This window comes from Rhinoraja longicauda, chromosome 4, assembly GCF_053455715.1.
Source record: "Rhinoraja longicauda isolate Sanriku21f chromosome 4, sRhiLon1.1, whole genome shotgun sequence".
NCBI lineage: Eukaryota > Metazoa > Chordata > Chondrichthyes > Rajiformes > Arhynchobatidae > Rhinoraja > Rhinoraja longicauda.
The window spans coordinates 34,283,463-34,303,946 of record NC_135956.1 but is presented as its reverse complement, the minus strand read 5'-3'; the positions used below and the strand labels follow the sequence as shown (position 1 = coordinate 34,303,946).

The 20,484-nt window shown below is 42.3% G+C and overlaps 1 protein-coding gene across 6 annotated transcripts in view; it reads left to right on the top strand.

Moving 5' to 3' along the window:
• LOC144592686 (receptor-type tyrosine-protein phosphatase mu) overlaps window positions 1–20,484 on the top strand; it is a 606,124-nt gene that overhangs the window by 86,729 nt on the left and 498,911 nt on the right. For all 6 annotated transcript variants that reach the window (XM_078397499.1, XM_078397500.1, XM_078397496.1 and 3 more), the window contains exon 3: window positions 7,062–7,333. In XM_078397499.1, coding sequence (XP_078253625.1) covers window positions 7,073–7,333 — 261 coding nt within the window. In that variant the 5' untranslated portion in view covers window positions 7,062–7,072. The remainder of the gene's footprint in view (window positions 1–7,061; window positions 7,334–20,484) is intronic.

The window sequence follows — 20,484 nt, the reverse complement described above, 5'->3', positions numbered from 1 at the left end:
GGTTTATAGGTTAATTGGCCTTTGAAAAATGCCACTAGGGTCTAGGGAGTGGATGAACAAGTGGGATAACGTGGAACAAGTGGGATAACATGGAACTAGTGTGAACGGGCGATCAATGGTTGCCATCAACTCGGTGGGCCGAAGGGCCTGTTTCTGTGTTGTGTCTCTAGCCATAAATATTTCACCACAACTTTCACTAAACAAGCTTGAAAACACTGTAAAATGTCTTATTGCTTTAATATCGTTATTGTACTCCCCTTGGCAATTGATTATTAAGCAAAATTGTACACACCTCTAATGAAGCTGTATGTCTTGGCCAACCTTTGATTTAATGCAGTTAACCTGAAGTTGCTGTCAATACCAAAATCAAAGGCTCAGTTGGAACAGTAAGAATTATTGTAAGATAAACTCATTAGCATTGATTGCAGATCGGTAAGAAGGTTTTAACCTATCTCTTTGGAATAATCCTGGGTTGATATTTGAGCAATATGTTCAGTGGAAAGCATTAGGTTACATTTCCTGGTTTATATACATTTGCTTTATTGGTAATAAATATAATTCTTCTTCTATTGACTGGCATTGAGAAGGAGGATTGTCAAGCTTTGCCAGACATATTCATGGAGGAGTCCTCATATAAATTTCAGATCTGAATCAATCGAGCTTTTATTCCTATTTTTAATATTTTTTATCACAACAAACTTTAAAATGTTGAAAGTAAGTCAAGAGTGGGTTTTTTTTGTTGAAACAATTAAATTCTTACTAGCAGCAGCACGACAGATATGCCAACTTAGTTTTGTGCAATACCCTAATAAACAACAAAGAAGTTCTCTATCTCTCTCTCTCTCTGACACTTCATCTTTCACGTCACTAAGAGTAATATTCTACACGATACTTGCCTCTCCAGTGAATAAAAATGTTATATTCAGGTTAAAACTAAACGAGTAGTTAGAGTTAATTACATAGAAGGACAGTAACGCAGCAAGTAATTAATTGCATAGTTTGAGACTATGTGGTTGGTTGACACCATGGAATAATTTGCACTCACTCAATGCTGTAAATGGCAGGAAGTTGTTCAGCCAGAGAGACAGAAGGATTTCAATTGCACAAATCTTCATGTCCAGATTTCAACACCTTCTGCCTCTAAAATCTCTTCAGTAGTCAGGTACAGTAATTGGCATGGCATCTAAAGCATTGAGCACAAACGCTTTGCTCTCGATTGACTCATTTCCTCTGGATATAAGAACAACTCGTAGAAACTGCCCTGGACATTCCAGTTTGTTTCAGGAGCACTATGTGGATGCTGATCTGATGACAGGGTTGGGATCAACTTTGTGTTCCTGCACGGCCAGCTAGCATTTGGGATGACAGCTCCACCATTAAGGGGTCTACTCCATCTCGGATGGACATCCTGCCAGGTCTGGACCAGCTCCACGTGTGGAACAGATTATTTCAAGAGGGCTTGTATACAAAATGGGGGGGGGGGGGGGGGGAGGGGTGCCTCTCACGGCCAACTTTGAGGTCGTAAAAGGTACGACCCTACCCCCCCCCCCCCCCATTTCTTCCTACTAGACCCTTTGTCCAGCGACCGCCATCATCTCCCTCCACCCACCTCTCGCCAGGCCTGTTGTTGAGATGGGATACTCTTTATAATTTTCACCATATCTACCAGTTTTCTTATAATTGTAAAAAAGTTCTGTTTGTCTGCTATCTCCTGATAAGGAGAGCGAGGAATCAATGTTGTAATAAATCTGTATCATATCTGGCCTTGACATCTTTAAAGGACATAGTACACTGACTATGGTAAAACCTGCACAGCTGTTACATGGACTTTAGTTTAGTTAAGTTCAGTTTATTTTCATGTGTACCGAGGTACAGTGAAAAGCTTGTTATTGCATGCTAACCAGTCGGTGGAAAGATAATGTATCCACAGTGTACGGAAAATGATAAAGGGAATAATGTGAATAGCGTTTAGTGCAAGATATAGTCCAGTAAAGTCAGATCAAAGATAGTCCGAGTGTCTCCAATGAGGAAGATAGTTGCTCAGGACCGCTCTCTAGTTAGTAGCGTGGTTCAGTTTTCTGTTAACAGCTGGGGAAAAACTGTCCTGAGAGAGTCATTGAACTTTCATTCCTCATTGATCATGGAAAATTCTGGTCTTCCACTTTGAACCATAACAGACCATATACTGATTATGCTCCCACGGTGATAAGTGTCCCTGAGCTATCAACTGTTTAATTTATTTGAGCTTGCTTAACGAGACATGGTCAGCTGTACTTGCTCAATGTGTGCCAATGTTTTGACAGAACTGTACCATTGCTTCCAACAAAAATTGTGAAGTAAAATCATGCCTGGGTTCACAGTCGCTTGGAATATTCATCTCCACTGATGAATATCAGGTGGCACAGTGGCACAGCGGAAGAGTTGCTGCCATAGACAATAGACAATAGGTGCAGGAGGAGGCCATTCGGCCCTTCGAGCCAGCACCGCCATTCATTGTGATCATGGCTGATCATTCTCAATCAGTACCCCGTTCCTGCCTTCTCCCCATACCCCCTTACAGCGCCAGAGACCTGGGTTCGATCCTGACAATGGGTGCTGTCTGTACAGAGTTTGTACGTTCTCCCTGTGACTGTGGGTTTTCTCCCACACTCTGAGGACATACAGGTTTATAGGTTAATTGGCTTTGGTAAAAATTGTAAATTGTCCCTGTAGTGTAGGATAGTGCTGGTGTACAGTGTGATCACTGGTCGGTGTGGACTCGGTGTGCCCAAGGGCCTGTTTCCACACTGTATCTCCAAAGTCTAAAAGTCTACTCAATGACCAGTGTGCTGTCCAGGTAGGTTTAAGTTGCAAGATTTAATCCCTGACATTGGAATTGCTGAATCTCAGATGGGAAAGTGTCAAATGCCTTACAAAAGACTGGGGTTTGTCCTATCAAGAGAAGTTACACAGATTGTGCCTGCATTCTTTGGAGTTTAGAGGAATGAGAAGTCATCTTATTGAGACATCAAAGAACCTGAAGAGATGTAAGGGGATCAAATTTGAGAATTTTCACTCGTACGAGAGTCTCGAATGAGAGAACATAGTTTCAAGCCAAGGGGCCAGTGATTTAAAATGGAGGTGCATCACCCATTCCTTCTCTCCAGGGATGCTGCCTGTCCCGCTGAGTTACTCCAGCATTTTGTTGTCTATCTTCAGTGCATAGAAATTTCTTTTTTCAAAGGGTGATGAATATTTGAAATTCTTTACCCCACAGGGTGGTGGAGTGTAGATTTTTGGAAGTATTTAAAATAGAGCGATTATATTTTTGAAAGCTTGAGGAATTGATGGCTGTGGGGAACTGGCTCAGAAGAAGAGTTGAGGTTAGCATATATCAGTCACGAATGATCATATTGAATGGTGGGATGGCTTGAGGGGCCCGATGGCATGTTTAATCCCGTGATTTATCCAAAGTTACATCCGACTCTGCAGTTTGTATGTATTTGAGAACTTTGTCAAGATTTCTGGAACAGATTGTTAGCCAAGGCAGAATCTCGTGGTTGTCGCCGTGGCACAGTTGGTAGTGATCCTGACCTCGGGTGCTGTCTGTGTGGAGTTTCCACGTTCTCCCTGTTACCCCGTGGGTTTCCTCTGTGGTTTCTGGTTTCCTCCCACACCTCAAAAACCTGTGGTTCATCATCATTTTATTTTATTTCGTACATGTTAAAAGACATCAATTAAAAAACAAAATAAACAAAAACAGAAGAAATACAAAGAATTTCATCCATTACTTAACGTCTTTACATGTGCGAAAAGGAGTAGGAAGAAGAGTGAACTTATTTAATCCTACCCTCATTCCCTAATCAATATTTATCAAGTATTATCTATAATAACTAATACCTAAAATACATATATAACTACATATATACTCACTCACCCCTACAATCATATGAATATACCTATTTACACAATAATGTCTATATTAACTACATCTGATATATATACATACATTAGGCCAATCATATATATATATATACATATACCCGACCATTTACATATAAAATATAAATACAAATATAGTCACCCACCCATATAATAAGTCAGATATTAATACAAAAATACTCATACACCCTTATATGTTCATATCGATATACTTATTTAAATAATGATGTGTTATTATATGTAGACCCCTGGTGACTGTTAATCCCCCTCCTCACTGTACCTAGAAAAAATCATGTGTTTATATTTGTTTTTAAACTGGATGATGTTTGAACATTGTTTTAATTCCGCATTCATTCTGTTCCATAGCTTTACTCCACTGATTGATATAGAAAATCTTTTCATTGTTGTTCGAGTATTGCGAATCTTGAAATTTAATGTTCCCCTTAAATTATACCCCCCCTCTCTTTCATAAAACATTTCCTGTAAGTTACTTGGTAGTGTCGTGGTTACCGGTGTTCGAAATGAAGCTGCCATAACAATGTCTAATGTGTAAAATACTAGCAAATAATATCATGCATAAAATAATATTCTCCCATAGTAGCAAATTGTTTCTCACTTTGTACATGAATTGAGCTGTTTGATATTCCACAATGTCATAAAATCTGATTATTTTAGACTTTATAAATAATGAGTTGGTGTGTTCACAAAAACCGACATTATGAATTATTCTAATGGCTCTTTTTAGCAGTATGAATAGTGGTTGTAGTGAACTTATATATGTTCTTCCCCACACCTCTATACAGTAACTTAAATAAGGTGAAACTAGTGAACAGAACAGAATGCGAAGTGATTTGCTATCTAGGAAATGTTTTGCTTTGGCCAGAACTGAAATGCTTCTAGATACTTTACTGTGGATATGTTTAATGTGAGATTTCCAGCAATTTTTTTTCATCTATTATCACCCCAAGGAATTTAGTTTCATTTACTCTTTCTATGTTAACACCCTCTATCTGTACCTGTGCTTGATTGTTTATTTTACTGTTCCCAAATATCATAATTTTTGTTTTGCTCAAGTTTAGTGATAATTTGTTAATGTCAAACCATTTTTTAATTTTGCAAAATTCTGAGGTGATACTATCCAATTGGACTGTTAATTGGTTAATTGGCCTGTGTAAAATTGTCCCTGATGTGCAGGGAGTGGAGGTGTAAGTGGGATAACATAGAACTGGTGTGATTGGGTGATCGATGGTCGTTGTGGACTGGGTGAACAATATAATTGTTCCCTTCCCTTGTCCACTCTTTCATTACCCTGGTCATCTCAGCAAACTCTCATTACCCCAATTGCTGTTTTCAGCTGTAGGTTGATGGAGAAAGAGGGTGTGTTTGTTTCTTTACCTTCGCAGTGAGGGGCTTGGCTTCTATTTAAAGGCCATTACTTCACCATCTCTCTGATATTGTCTTGGCCTTACGGCCAACGTGTATCAATGCAACATTCCGGGGAGTGGGTCCAGAACCAAAGTTACCATTCCAAAGTACAGGAAGGGCAAATATATGTTTCCAAGCAGATGGATTTATTTATGGAAGATTAGCAGTAGCCAAAGCTGTGTAATGTCAATAAGTAGGGCCTCAGAGATTTTGGTTGAAGTTTTGTTGATATTCAATAGATATATCACTCATGACAACAGAGTTTTCTAGTTGCCTTTCACGTACAAAATGGAGTTCTGAGTATAAAATATTCCTCACTAAATGCATTTTCTGTTTACATTCCTGATGCCACAGATAAACACTTGGACCACAAACCATTTATCTTCATTGGTTGTGTCAGTTATGAACTGATAGTGCATTCCTATCAGAAACAGTCTGGAAAAGTTTGTGAAAATGAAAAAAGGACTGCAGAGTCAAAGAGTCATATTTTTTTTCTGTAAGGTTGAGCATAACTCCCATACTTTTATACTCTAATGGTTATCTTTACAGAGTGGAAATCCACCATTTGTTATTTTTTAATAGACTGGTCAACTTAGTCATAGAGTCATACAGCATGGAAACAGGCCCTTCAGCCCAACTTGCCCACACCGGCCAACATGTCCCATCTATACTAGTCTCACTTGCCTGTGTTTGGTCCATATCCTTCTAAACCCAACCCATCCATGTACCTGTCCAAATATCTCTTCAACATTGTGGTAGTACCTGCCTCAACTATCTCCTCCAGCAGCTTGTTCCATATACCCCCAACCTTATGTGTAAACAAATTGCCCCTCTTTCCCCCTCATCTTAAACCTATGTCTATGGTTCCTGATTTCCGTACTCTGGGTAAAAGACTGTGCATTTACCCTATCTATTCCTCTCATGACCTTACACACTTCTATAAGATCACCCCTCGTCCTCCTGCATTCCAAGGAATAAAGTCTTAGCCAGCTCAACCTCTCCCTATAGCTCAGGCCTTTGAATCCAGGTAACACAGAGTCCTACAGCACAGAAACAAGCCCTTTGGCCCAACTCATTCATGCCGACCAAGATGTCCCTTCCGAGCCAGTCCCATTTGCCTGAGTTTGGCCCAATTCCCTCTAAACCTTTCCCATCCATGTATCCACCCACTTGTCTTTTAAATGCTCTTATAGTACTAATGCTGTTAATGTTGGAAATCTAAAATTAAAAATGCTGGAAACATTCAGCAAGTCAGGCCACGTCAGTGGGAAGAAAAGCAGACCTCATGTTTCAGGCCGAAGACCCTTTATCAGAACTGAGAGAGTTTGATGTTAACAAGCTGATCTTACCCTTGTTATGAATTAGTAACATGTGCTGAGTACATATTGCTCTTCAGTTCTGACTAAAATGTAATTTGGGTGATTATCCCGTTTAACGGTATCTAATTAGAGCCAGCAAAAGTCAATGCCTTCAGCAGAGCAGGAATCGTATATGATGTTGTTATTACGCTCAAGATATTGATCCAGAACTGGTGCATTGTTATAAAGAACTTAATGGACTTGCAGACAGAGTGTAACAAGCTGCTTTTCAATGCTGGGTTGATTTTTATCGTTTAGCTTCTAACGAATTGCGTCACAATTTATTTGTTTTTAATGCTCATTTGATTTATAGACTACCCTCTCTAATGAGCTTCAAACTCTGCCTCTTACACACAGGCTCCTTTGTGATGGTGAACACCTCTGGGCGCCAGGCAGGACAAAAAGCACATCTCTTGCTGTCAAAACTGAAGGAGAATGACACGCACTGCATTGATTTCCATTACTTCTTATCTGGCAAGGACGGGGCCATCCCTGGGTTGCTAAACGTTTACGTGAAGGTCAATGATGGACACCTCGGGAACCCCATCTGGAATGTGTCTGGAATACCTACGAGAAGCTGGAATCGAGCGGAGTTGGCAATAAGCACGTTCTGGCCAAATTTCTACCAGGTACTGTACATACAATGTTCGCCTTTGTCTTACCTGAATCTCTCAAAGCTGGGGTTGATATATTTTTTAACTAGTTTAGTCTCATTTATTTTTGGTTTAGTTTAGCTTATTGTCACATGTACCGAGGTACAGTGAAAAGCTTTTTTGTCTGGTGTTATCCAGTCAGCAGACAGACTACACATGATTACAATCAGGATGTCCAATACAGGGTAAAGGATGTTCATAGTTCATAAGTTATAAGAGCAGAATTAGACCATTCTGCCCATTAAATCTACTCCACCATTCAATCATGGCTGATCTATCTATCTTTCCCTCTGAACTCCTGATTATCTACCTTTCCCCATGACAACCATGCAAAAATCAAGAATCTATCAACCTCTGCCTTAAAAATATTCATTGGCTTGGCCTACACTGCCTTCTGTAGCAATGAATTCCACCGATTCATCATCCTCTGACTAAATGCATTTCTCCTTATCTCCTTCCTAAAGGTATGTCTTTTTATTCTGAGGCCAAGGCCCCCTGGGCATAATGTTTAGTGCAAGATAAAGTCCAGGAAAGTCCAATTTAAGAGAGTCTGAGATAGATAGTAAGTCAGGACTACTCAATAGCTACTAAATAGTAAAATAAAAGTAAGGTTAATACAGTGCAGTTGCTAGAGCTGCTGCCGCATGGCTCCAGAGACCCAGGTTGGATCCTGACCCCTAACCTGAGGTCCAAGCCTCCAATGTATGGTCTAATAACTAAGCACCAGTGCCATTGACCCTTTCACACTATATGGTGGAGCCTGGTCTTCTGTGTGATACTGATGGCCTTCTCTGGAACTAAGCGTGGCATGGGGAATGGCGGCACACTGGACCAGACTACCCACCATTGACTCCACCTACACCATGCTGCCTCGGAAAAACAGCCAACATAATCAAAGACTTGTCCTGCCGCAGTCATTCCTTCTCCCTGCTCCCATCCAGCAGAAGGTACAGATGCCTTAAAGCATGCGCTATAAAACTCAGGAACAGCTTCCTCCCCTCTGTTATCAGGCTTCTGAATGGTCCTTCAATTAGCTTGGCTACTGTCCCCATTGAGGGCATTGGACTTTGGAGTGTGGAAGGAACTAATGTGCTACAATACTGAGATCTGGGAGAAGGCAGAGAATGGGGTTGAGAGGGAAAGATAGATCAAGCATGATTGAAAGGCGTAGACTTAATGGGCCAAATGCCCATTTCTAATCCTATGATTTATGAACGTATGAACTGCTTGGATCTATGTATAGTATATCTGATCTGTTTGGATAGCATGCAAAACAAATATTTTTATTTATCTCGGTACACCTGGCAATAATAATAAAAAACCTAAACCCAAACCAAACCAGTTTCCTGGATACAAGCATAAGACTCTCCTAGAAGTCAGGAGATGTGGATTATTTTCCTAGCTCCATGCACCCATTGTTTGGCATTACCCAAACCCATCCTTCTAATGTGCATCACCCTCTCCACTCTTTCATCCACTTGCATTGACATTTTACAGTGGACCACACCAACATTATATTTTCACATCTTTCAACCACTCTTTATTAAACATGGAGTAACAGCTTGAAAAATGTGCAGTAGCACAATTAAAGATGTTGGATAATATTTAAGTAGCTGAGGAACTGAGTTACATCCTATTAACACAAATCAGCCAACGTACAATTGCAATTTATTTTCTCTCTGTCCATTCCGAGAATCAGTTGAGTGTTTGCGTGCCTGCAGTGAGAATTGGTTAGAGTCTCATTTGTGGCAACAAATGAACTGCAGATCACAGTGCTCTTCTCATCAGCTCCATTTGCAGGAGCTTTGTTGTGAAGCAAAGTAATTCAGGAACAACCAGACAATGAGTGAATGGGTTTGTGTTTAGTTGCCGTTAAGTTGTTGCAATTTGATAACTTGTCTGATGATGGGAATCCTTCTTGCAGCCGATGGGTTTGGCTGGGTAGATGGTGGAATGGACGGATGCTGTCTGGTCTGTTGAGTTACTCCAGTACTTTGGTTTTTTTACAAACCAGCATCTGCATTTCCTCGTGTCCACATTTTACTGCTCCACTGCAAAATCTCCTCAAGGCACACCTACCCCACTGGCTCCTCCTCTCACAGACGGGGGTTTTATGAGACTCTCACTGCTCCCCCCTCTGTGATTCCTACTGCTTTCCTGCTCGTTGACCATGTTCTGACCTGGACTCACTACCACAGCGTTTCCACCCATCACTTGCAAGACTCTCTTCCAGCTTTTCCCCTCCCCTACTACAATCAATCCGAAGAAGAGTCCCGATCCAAAATGTCACCTGTCCATGTCCTGCAGAGATGCTATCTAACCCGCTGAGTTAATCCAGCACTTTATTTTTGCCACTTATTCCTTTAATAGGGATCAGTGGAGAATGATTTGGATTTTCTGAGTCAGATGATTATCTTGACTCCCGCAATGTTGACTGATGAAGACTGTTGGGAATAAACAGTGGCATGATGTGCCCCAGCTTTAAACCCATATGCTGGAGTTCCGAAGATAGTGCTGGAGTAACTCAGCAGGACAGGCAGCATCTCTGGAGAGAAGGAATGGGTGACGTTTCGTATTCGGACTCTTTCGCAGTTTTCTTTTAATTTTGACCATCCCAAGTTGTGCTCAGAGGAGCCTCCAAGTGGCTGAATGTAGAATTGCATGGAGAGAACATTGGGAGCAACTTTTAACCATTCACATCCCCATCACAACTTCCCTCCCCTAAAACAGCTCCTTTTTTGGATGAAAAGGATGTTAAATTATCAAAGAACTGAATTCAGATCTCAGTTCTGGAATTTTTGGTTTTAGCAATCAGGGTGGAGAGGAGAAAGGGAATGGTGTATCAAAATCTAACCTGTTCCCTCAAGAGAGCGAGAGAGTCAAGAGTGTTTTATTGTCATTTGCCAAAATAGAGCAATGAAATTCTTACTTGTAGCAGCACAACAGATATGCCTACATAGTTTTCTGTAAAACCCGTAATAATAACAAAAAAGGTCAGTATATATATGTGTGTGTGTATGTACATATATTATACATATAAAAGTATCAGTCTAAGGGTTCTTGCCTGAAACATCACCTCCATTTCTCCAGAGATGCTGCCTGACCCGCTGAGTTACTCCAGCATTTTATGTCCATCTTCAGTGCAAACTAGCATCTGCAGTTCCTTCCTGCACATCTTTTGTATTTATGTACGTATGTATGTACGTACGTGTTCATGTGTGTGTGTGTATGAATGTGTGTATATGTGTATCTATATGTAGATGTGTGTCTATGTATATATACACATACACACACACACACACACACACACACACACACACACACACACATATATATATATAAATATAAACAGCTTCTGCTGGTTCTTAAAGCAATGTCGTCGGTCTTATTCCCACAGCTATTTCCCTGCATCCTATCCTCTCTTACTTGCACCCCAACTCCCCCCCGATTCTCCTGCAGTACACTTACCAGCAGTGGGAATTTACCGTGGCTGATTAACTTGCCAGCAGGTCTGGGATGGGGAAAGAAAGCAAGCACCGGAAACAACTCGCGCGGTCTCGGGGAGAATGAAAACTCCATACAGGCTATACCCAAGGTCAGGATTGAACTTGGTTGTTGGAGATATGTGACAGCAACACTACTTGCTGCACCACTGCACAGGGAAACAAGCTTTTCCATTTAGCTACTTTAAGCCAATGTCCCATCATTAAGCCAACCTCCCTTCCATTGACTCCATCTACACTTAATGCTGCCCAGCAAGGCCACTGGTATAATCAAGGACCAGTCTCACCCCGGTCACACCCTCTTCTCCCCTCCCCATCAAGCAAGAGGTACAGTAGTGTGAATACGCACACCTCCATATTCAGGGACAGTTTCTTCTTAGCTGTTATCGGACAAATGAACCATCCTATCATCAACAAGAGAGTGGTCCTAACCTCCTATTTACCTCATTGGAGACCTTTAAACCATATTTAATTGGACTTTATCTTGCACTAAACCTTATACCCTTTATCCTGTATCTATACACTGTGACCGGCTTGATTATAATCATGTAGAGTCTTTGCTGACTGGATAGCATGCAGCAAAAGTATTTCACTATCTCTGTACATGTGATTATAATAAACTAAATTAAAATGAACCCAAAAAGGAGTCAGAAGTTGCTCATGTAATCCTGTAGGGAAAGGTGTGTCTTTATCCGAAGAATTGCAGTAGTTCAAGAAAGTACATAATACCAAATAAATTAGATGTAAGAGTAGACATCTTGGCCCCTCAAGCCTGCTCTGCCATTCAATAAGATCAAGGGTGATGTGATTGTAATCTTAATTGCACAACCTTGCTTATCAAGAATCTATCTAATTCTGCCTTAAAAATTATTCAAGGATTCCGCTTCCAACACCCCTTGAGGAAGAGAGTTCCATCGAGTGGCCCTCTGACGGATTTTTTTCTGCCTTATGTATATTTACAACCTTACTTAATTAAGACGACTAATGCTGTATGCAGCACTCTGAGCATGATCTCACCAGTGCTTTAAATAACCTCCGTAATTCTGTGTTCAGTTTGCCACATTCTTTCAGTCATTCTCATTATTTGCTACAATGTCAATATTGTTTTATTGTTATGTGACAAAGGTTTAGAGGGATATGGGCCAAAGGTGGGCAGGTGGGACTAGCGTAGATGAAGCATCTTGGTAGGCATTGGCAAGTTTTGCCGATGGGTCTGTTTCCGTGCTGTATGACCCTATGACAAAAGTTAAGCCAGCTCTCTCCCTTTTTAAATAAAGGAAACTGATTTGCTTGCTTTTTTCCCCAAAACAAATGGAACCAACTCCAAAACCAGGAATTTAAGAAAATTAGAAGCAATGTCGCACCAGCAACTTTTTAAAGAGACTGGCTTTGCCGTGAGAGCCCACCTCCGAAAAATGAATGAATAAATAAATTTAAAGAAATATTACTGAACAGGTTCTATTGTATGCAGTTGGTTCACAGGTTGTCAGAGAACAATGACGTTTGATTTTGCTTACACTGACGTGTGGAAGGCTTAGTTTAGGTTAGAGGTACTGCACGGAAACAGGCCCTTCGGCTCACGTAGTCTGTGCCGATCAGCGATCACCCATACACGAGTTCTATCCTACACACTAGAGACAATTTACAGAAGCCAATTAACTGACAAACCTGCACATCTTAGGAATGTGGGAGGAAACTGGAGCATCCGGAGGAAACCCACACGGTCACACGTACAGACTTTGTAGCACTTGTAGTCAGGATCAAACCCAGGTCTCTGGTGCTATAAGGCAGCAACTCTACCGCTGCACCATTGTGCCGCCCTGGAGGATTTGTACCCTGGTGGAGAATTTGTACTCTGCCTCCAGCGATCATCCAATATAACAGGGGCTAAAATATGGCTTACTATGGAGAGATTTGATGCCACATCATCAATGTAAAAGCTAAGGTGCCCAAAGTGAAGCAAGGCATCTCTGTAAAATAGCCTTGGGTTTAAATGACAATCCACGTCACGTTTCTACCATCACTTGTGTTGCTGAGCCTAACCCCTTCATAGCATTGTTTTTGCACTTATGCAGTCACCTCACTTGTAGAAATCAGAAGGTATCTTCTGGACGGTTTTCACTGCATAAATCTTCAGCCAGAGACCTGCCATATATTCTTATTTTTGCAGGGGTATTAATGGCAAAAAACATGCCCTGTGGATACAGTGAGTAATAGCTGATCAAAGGTGAAAATAAGGCCAGAAAAAGCCATTAACCTGCCAGAACATTATATTTTTCAACGTGAGCTTGAGGTCAAATGTCTGGCTGTTAAACCTCGCTTCTTAGTTCTCGGCTGCTGCTGGAATTTATTAATACAGACTTTTTTCTTGACTGTTGAGTTAACACCTTGCCGTTTGCCAACTTTTATGGATCTCGCAATGCCACAAATACGTGATTAGCAAGGTTATAGAGGTGAGTGGTGGCACATAATTAGAACTGTGCCCTTTGATGTTAACTAGCCTTGACACAAACAAACCCATTGGCAGTGGAAAATAAACAACGCTTTGCTTTAACTCCATGAATTAACCTCCCTGCTGGTGCCAACGTTCACCGAGGGAGGACATATGGCGGGATTAATGTCTCTTGGAACCCTGGAACAGTTGTGGTACTCAGCCATTCAGTCCATCTAGTCCATGATGACTCCTGTTTGAGCAACCCTATGGAGACACAAGGAACCGCAGATGCTGAAATTAGTGCTGGAGTAACACAGCAGGACAAGCAATATCTCTGGAGGGAAATGTATTCAGTCTGAAGAATGGTCCCAATCCAAAACATTGTCTATGCACTCAGTCAATGATGCTGCCTGACCCACTGAGTTACTCCAGCACTTTGTGTTTTAACAGTCCCATGGGCCCTGTTTCTTATTCTTTGATTATTGCTCTACAAGCTATTCTCTCTTAATTCCTACCCAATTTTCTTCTGAAGATCGTGATTGATTCTGTTTATGGCAATCTTAACAGGCAGAGAATTCCACATCTTTGCTGGTCTCTGCGTCATTCATTTGACCAACTTTGCCTCCTGCCCCAATTGATTTAACCTGTGACCCCAGCATGAGAATCTTCCAATGGGAGCAATTACAGGACAGAGTGACATGGACAATCACTGTTCATGAATGAGCCGCACTCCATGTAGAAGATCACCTGCAGGTTGCAAAACACCAACAACGAAAGGAGAGACTCACCACTGAGAACCCCAACCACATCCCACCACCGATACCATTCATCCATGCTCACACTGCAATAAAGTACCTGGCCTTTTCTTTGAACGGGAAGTCCGGAAGACGGGAAGTCTTTGGACGGGAAATCTTAACTTTGTTTCCCTTTCTACAGTTGCTTGTGGCTTTCCTTTTGCTTTACTTTAATCTTTCGAGATACAGCGCAGAAACAGGCCCTTCAGCTCACCGAGTCCGCGCCAACCAGTGATCACTCTGCACACTACACACGAGGGACAATTTACAATGTTTACTGAAGCCAATTAACCTACAAACTTGCATGCCTTTGGAGTGTGGGAGGAAACCGGAGCACCTGGAGAAAACCCAGGCGGCCACAGGGAGAACGTACAAACTCCATACAGACAGTAGTCAGGATCGAACATGGATCTCTCGCGCTGTAAAGCAGCAACTCTACTGCTGCGCCACTGTGCCGCCCCCTGCCGTCTGTCTTAGAGAGACATATCAGATCCTGAGAATAATAGATTAGGTAAATGCACGGTATTTTACCCAGATTAGAGGAATCAAGAACTGGAGTACATAGGCTTCAAATAAGGGGAGAAAAAATTAATAGGGATTTGAGGGGTAACTTTTTTACACAAAGGATGGTAGGTATATGGAACCGGAGCTGCCGGAGGAGATAGTTGAGGTAGGTACTATCACAATGTTTAAAACACATCTGCACAGTTACATGGATAGGATAGGTTTATAGGAATATGGGCCAAATGCTGGCAGGTGGGACTAGTGTAGATGGGGCATGTTGGTTGCCGTGGGCAAGTTGGGCCAAAGGACCTGTTTCCACGCTGTATGACACCATGACTCTATGGCTCCAGGATCGGCCTCTCTAATCATCTCAAGACCCACAAGAACCCTCCAGGAGGACAATCGTACTCGATTTCGAGTGATTGCAGTTGATTCTCTCTTAATTCCTATCCAATATCCTTTTGAAAGTAGTGATTGATTCTGTTTAAGCCACCTTTATAGGCAGAGGATTCAATACCTTTACTTTATTTTTTTCATGCATATCCCATTTGCATTTTGTCCCAATTTATTTTTAAGCTGTGCCCTCAGTCCTGGAGACAACTGCTTTATGGAGCAGTTTTCATTGAGTTATGAATGACACAAAATGCTGGACTAACTCGGCGGGCCAGGCAGCATCTCTGGAGAACATGGATAGGTTACCTCATTTATCTCCATTCACCGCTATCAATCCCACTTTCACTCTCCTTTGCTCCGTAGAACTGGATCAATTTCTCCAGAGTAAACGTTATTGCTGAAATCCTTCATCCCAGATAAATGATAAAAAACATAAAATAAACTGCTGGTGTTGGAAATCTGAGACAAAAACAGAAAATGCTGGAAACACTCAGGCAGATCAGGGAGCATCTGTGGATGTGAATGTTTCGGATGTGAGTTTTTGGACAGGAAATCTTAACTCTCTTTCCCTTTCCACAGATGCTTTGTGAACATTTCCAGTATTGTCTGTTTCTATTTTGATCCTTGGAACCATAATGGTAAATCCGTTCTGGACTATCACAATCTCCCTAAAGCACAGAGTCTAGAAATTAATGCAATGCCCCTTTCGGGCCATAACCAGTGTTTTTCTATAGAATCAACGTAACTTCTCTGAATCCAACTTTTCTCTTAACTTGCTCACAGTGAAGTGGGGGGCCTGTGACATTTAAGGAGTCCTGCATCATAGAGCCATAGAGTGATACAGTGTGGAAACAGGCCCTTCGGCCCAACTCACCCACACCGCCAACAATGTCCCAGCTACACTAGTCCCACTTGCCTGCGCTTGGTCCATATCCCTCCAAACCTGTCCTATCCATGTACCTGTCTAATTGTTTCTTAAATGATGGGATAGTCCCAGCCTCAACTACCCCCTCTGGCAGCTTGTTCCATACACACACCACCCTTTGTGTGAAAAAGTTCCTTGGATTCCTATTAAATCTTTTTCCCTTCACCTTGAACCTATGTCCTCTGGTCCTCAATTCCCCTACTCTGGGCAAGAGACTTTGTGCATCTACCCAATCTATTCCTCTCATAATTTTGTATACCTCAATAAGATCTCCCCTCATCCTCCTGCGCTCCATAGAATAGAGACCCAGCCTACTCAACCTCTTCCTTTAACTCACACCCTCTAATCCTGGCAACACCCTTGTAAATCTTTTCTGAATCCTTTCAAGCTTAACAAAATCTTTCCTATAACATAGTGCCCAGAACTAAAAACAATATTCTAAATGCGGTCTCACCAACATCTTATACAACTTTGCGGTGCTGGCTCGAAGGACCAAATGGCCTCCTCCTGCACCTATTTTCCAACTGCAACATGACCTCCCAACTTCTATACTCAATGCTCTGACTGATGAAGGCCAAAGTGCCAAAAGCCTTTTTGACCACCTCATCTACCTGCGACTCGACCTTCAAGGAACAATTCACCTGGACACCTAGATCCCTCTGCTCCACAACACCACCCAGCACCCGAGGTCAGGATCGAACCTGGGTATTTAGCGCTGTAAGGTAGCAACTCTACCGTTGCGCACAGCGTCCCTACAAGAAAAAAGGCATAATGTACTGGAGTAACTCAGCGGGTCAGGCAGCATCACTGGAGAACATCAATAGGTAACTTTTCAGGTTGGGACCCTTCTTCAGACTGAAGGAGCCTGACCCAAAATGTCGTCTGTCCATTTCCTTCAAAAGATGCTGCCTGACCCGCTGAGTTGCTCCAGTATTTTCTTCCTTTTTTCCAGATTGAATATTTAAATTACCTTTCACACATAACCTGGAGAAGCAGCATTACCTGACTAATAAGGCAGCCGAATATTTTCCCAAGAAGATCTGAGCTGACAAAAGAGTGATTTTGCCCATGATTTTTCTTCCTGCTTTGACAGTTTGTATCCCAAAGTAATCTCACTTTTCAATGAACAGTCTCTGCCTGTCGCTCTTGCAGACTGATTTATCAGCGTGATTCAGGTCTGCCCTATCTCCACCAGGTTCCTGCAGAAAATTGTCAAGCCTTCAATTGCCTCACACCTTTTTGACACTTGAAAATTTATGAAGCTCAGATTTTCAGGCCTTCAAAAACAAACTTTATTTTTTTCAAAAGAAGCTGCAGGATATCACAAAGCTAAACCTGTTTTAGGAAATTTCATACGTCATACGTCATAGGAGCAGAATTAGGCTATTCAGCCCATCGTGTCTACTCTGCCATTCAATCATGGCTAATCTATCTTTCCCTCTCAACCCTATTCTGCTGCCTCCATAACCCCTGACATCCTGACAAATCCCCGCTTTCAAAATAGACAATAGCATAGCCTCCACAGCTGTCTGTGGCAATGCATTCCACAGATTCACCACCCTCTGACTAAAGAAATTCCTCCTCGTCTCTCTAAAGGTATGCTTCTCCAGCATTTTTGTCTTTCCTTGGTAAACCAGCAGTTCCATGTTTCAACAAGGGGATTGAACTTACTTGAGTTTGAGGCTTACCACTGCAATTGCATCTTCCTTGGTACTGCTGACAGCAACAGTACTGAACTCTTCAGTCTTTTTAGAGAAAGACTAAACACCAGAAAAATTGGGAAGTTCTCAGAACAGAGCTTAAAGGCAGGACCATCAGCAAAAGTGGAATCACACACCACCACAGTCTGTAACCTCATGTCCTCCACAGCACCACTCTGCCAGAAGTGTTGAGGTAAGGAGCTGGCTCTGAATAAACAAAGAGTGTCGATGATCAGGCAGGGAGGAGCCATTAGAGACATAATTATAAAGAGATACAGCCCAGAGCAGGCTCTTTGGTCCTCACCAACCATCAACCACTCATTTACACTAATCCTATATTCATTCAATTTCCACGAGAAATATACCAGACCTAAACTCGGCAGTTGTTCCAAATCTAGATGTCAATGGTGGTGGATAGCTAAACAGATAACAGGAAGATTCAGGGTGGCATGGTGGCACAGAGGTAGAGTTTCTGCCTTACATCGCCAGAGACCTAGGTTCGATCCTGACTATGGGTGCTGTATGTATGAAGTTTGCACGTTCTCCCTGTGACTGCGTGGGTTTTTGCCGGGTGCTCCAGTTTCCTCCCACATTCCAAAGACATACAGGTTTGTAGATTAATTGGGTTCGGTAAAAATTGTAAAATTGGCCCCAGTGTGTGTAGGGTAGTATGGGATCGCTGGTCAGCGTGGTCTCGGAGCGCCGATGGGCCTGTTTCCATGCTGTACCTCTGAACTAAACTAAAAAAAGTAATAGACTCCATGAGCATTCTCATCCTCAATGGCATTGGGGCTCAGTACACAAAGACAAAGGCAAGACTGAGGCACTACTGCCAACAGTGGTGGGTGGATGACACAATCAAGATCCCTACCATTACTGAGCCTGTTGTCAGCTCATTCAGTTCACCTTATGTGCTCCCAAACATGCTGCGAGCACTGGATATAGCAAAGACTAAGGGATGAGACAAGGAGTCTGAAGAAGGGTCTCGACCTGAAACGTCACCCATTCCTTCTCTCCTGAGATGCTGCCTGACCCGCTGAGTTACTCCAGCATTTTGTGATACCTTCGATTTGTACCAGCAGCTGCAGTTATTTTCCTACACAAGGGATGAGACAAGGTTAATTCAGTGTGGCCAGTACTTTTAGTTCTGCACTGCCAAAGATACCTGGTCATCGTCTTTAAATCAAGGCTGTGATATGCAGTACACGTAGATGGAGGTTCTGTGTGTTCTAACCAAATCTATTCATCCACACACACCATCGCAAAACTATAGCTATGGGCTTACATTTAAAAAAACGACATAAAGTATTGGAGTAATGCAGCGAGTCAGGCAGTGTTTCTGGAGATCATGGAAGAGGATGTTTCCATTAATGGGAGAGTCTAGAACTAGAGGTCGTAGCCTCAGAATTAAAGGACGTTCTTTTAGGAAGGAGATGAGGAGAAAATTCTTTATCATCATATCATATCATATCATATATATACAGCCGGAAACAGGCCTTTTCGGCCCACCAAGTCCGTGCCGCCCAGCGATCCCCATACATTAACATTATCCTACACCCACTAGGGACAATTTTTTAAAAACATTTACCCAGCCAATTAACCTACATACCTGTACGTCTTTGGAGTGTGGGAGGAAACCGAAGATCTCGGAGAAAACCCACGCAGGTCACGGGGAGAACGTACAAACTCCTTACAGTGCAGCACCCGTAGTCAGGATCGAACCTGAGTCTCCGGCGCTGCATTCGCTGTAAAGCAGCAACTCTACCGCTGCGCTACCGTGCCGCCAGAAGGTGGTGAAACTGTGGAATTCTTTGCCACAGAAGGCTGTGGAGGCCAAGTCAATTGATATTTTTAAGGGAGAGATACATAGATTCTTGATTAGTACAGGTGTCAGAGTTTATGGGGAGAAGGCAGGAGAATGGGGTTAGAAGGGAGAGATAGATTAGCCATGATTGAATAGCGGAGTAGAATTGATGGCCCAAATGGCCTAATTCTATTCCTATTCCTTAAGCCCTTATGACCTTATGACATTTCAGGTTGGGACCCTTCTCCAGACTGATTGTGGCAGGGGGAGAATGCTAAAAGAGAGGTGGATTCAGGATTAAGCCTGGCAAGTGATAGGTAGATAGACACAAAATGCTGGAGTAACTCGGCGGGTCAGGCAGCAACTCTGGAGAAAAGGAATAGGTGATCTCCTTTTCTCCAGAGAATGCTGCCTGTCCCGCTGAGTTACTCCAGCATTGTTATCAATCTTCGGTAGAAACCAGCATCTGCATTTCTTTCCTACACAAGTGATAGGTAGATATGGGTGGAGAAGGGTTTTGATCGACAGTTGGTGGGACAAAGGGCAGATGCCATTTGTGGGATCTTGCCTTGTACAAATTGTACCCTGACATTGTGGGTTTTCTCTGGGTGCTCAGGTTTCCTCCCACATTCCGAAGACGTACAGGTTTATAGGTTTGCGGGCTACTGTAAATTGTCCCCTGTGTGTAGGACAGAGCTAGTGTTTGGGCGCTCATTGGTCGGCGCGGGCCAATGTTTCTATACTGTATCCCTAAACTAAACAAAACTAAACTATAGTAAAAACACTATGTAAATGCAAGTTGTTTTTGAGACCATGTAGCTGCCAGTACATCAAAAGAACATAAATCAATTTATTAGTTCCAGTGATGAGAGAATGAGAAAATAACTGTTTGTTCGACAAATTGGAAACAAGAATGCTGCCTATATGATAGGTTTCACATTAGTTTTGGGTTGTTCATATATTTTAGAAGTTTTTCTCCCCATAGTCCTTTTCCTGCCCCTTCTGGAGGTGCCGCACCCATGCTAAAGTGTAATTTCACAGTTGCTGGGCAACTTTGAGGACTTTGCTGG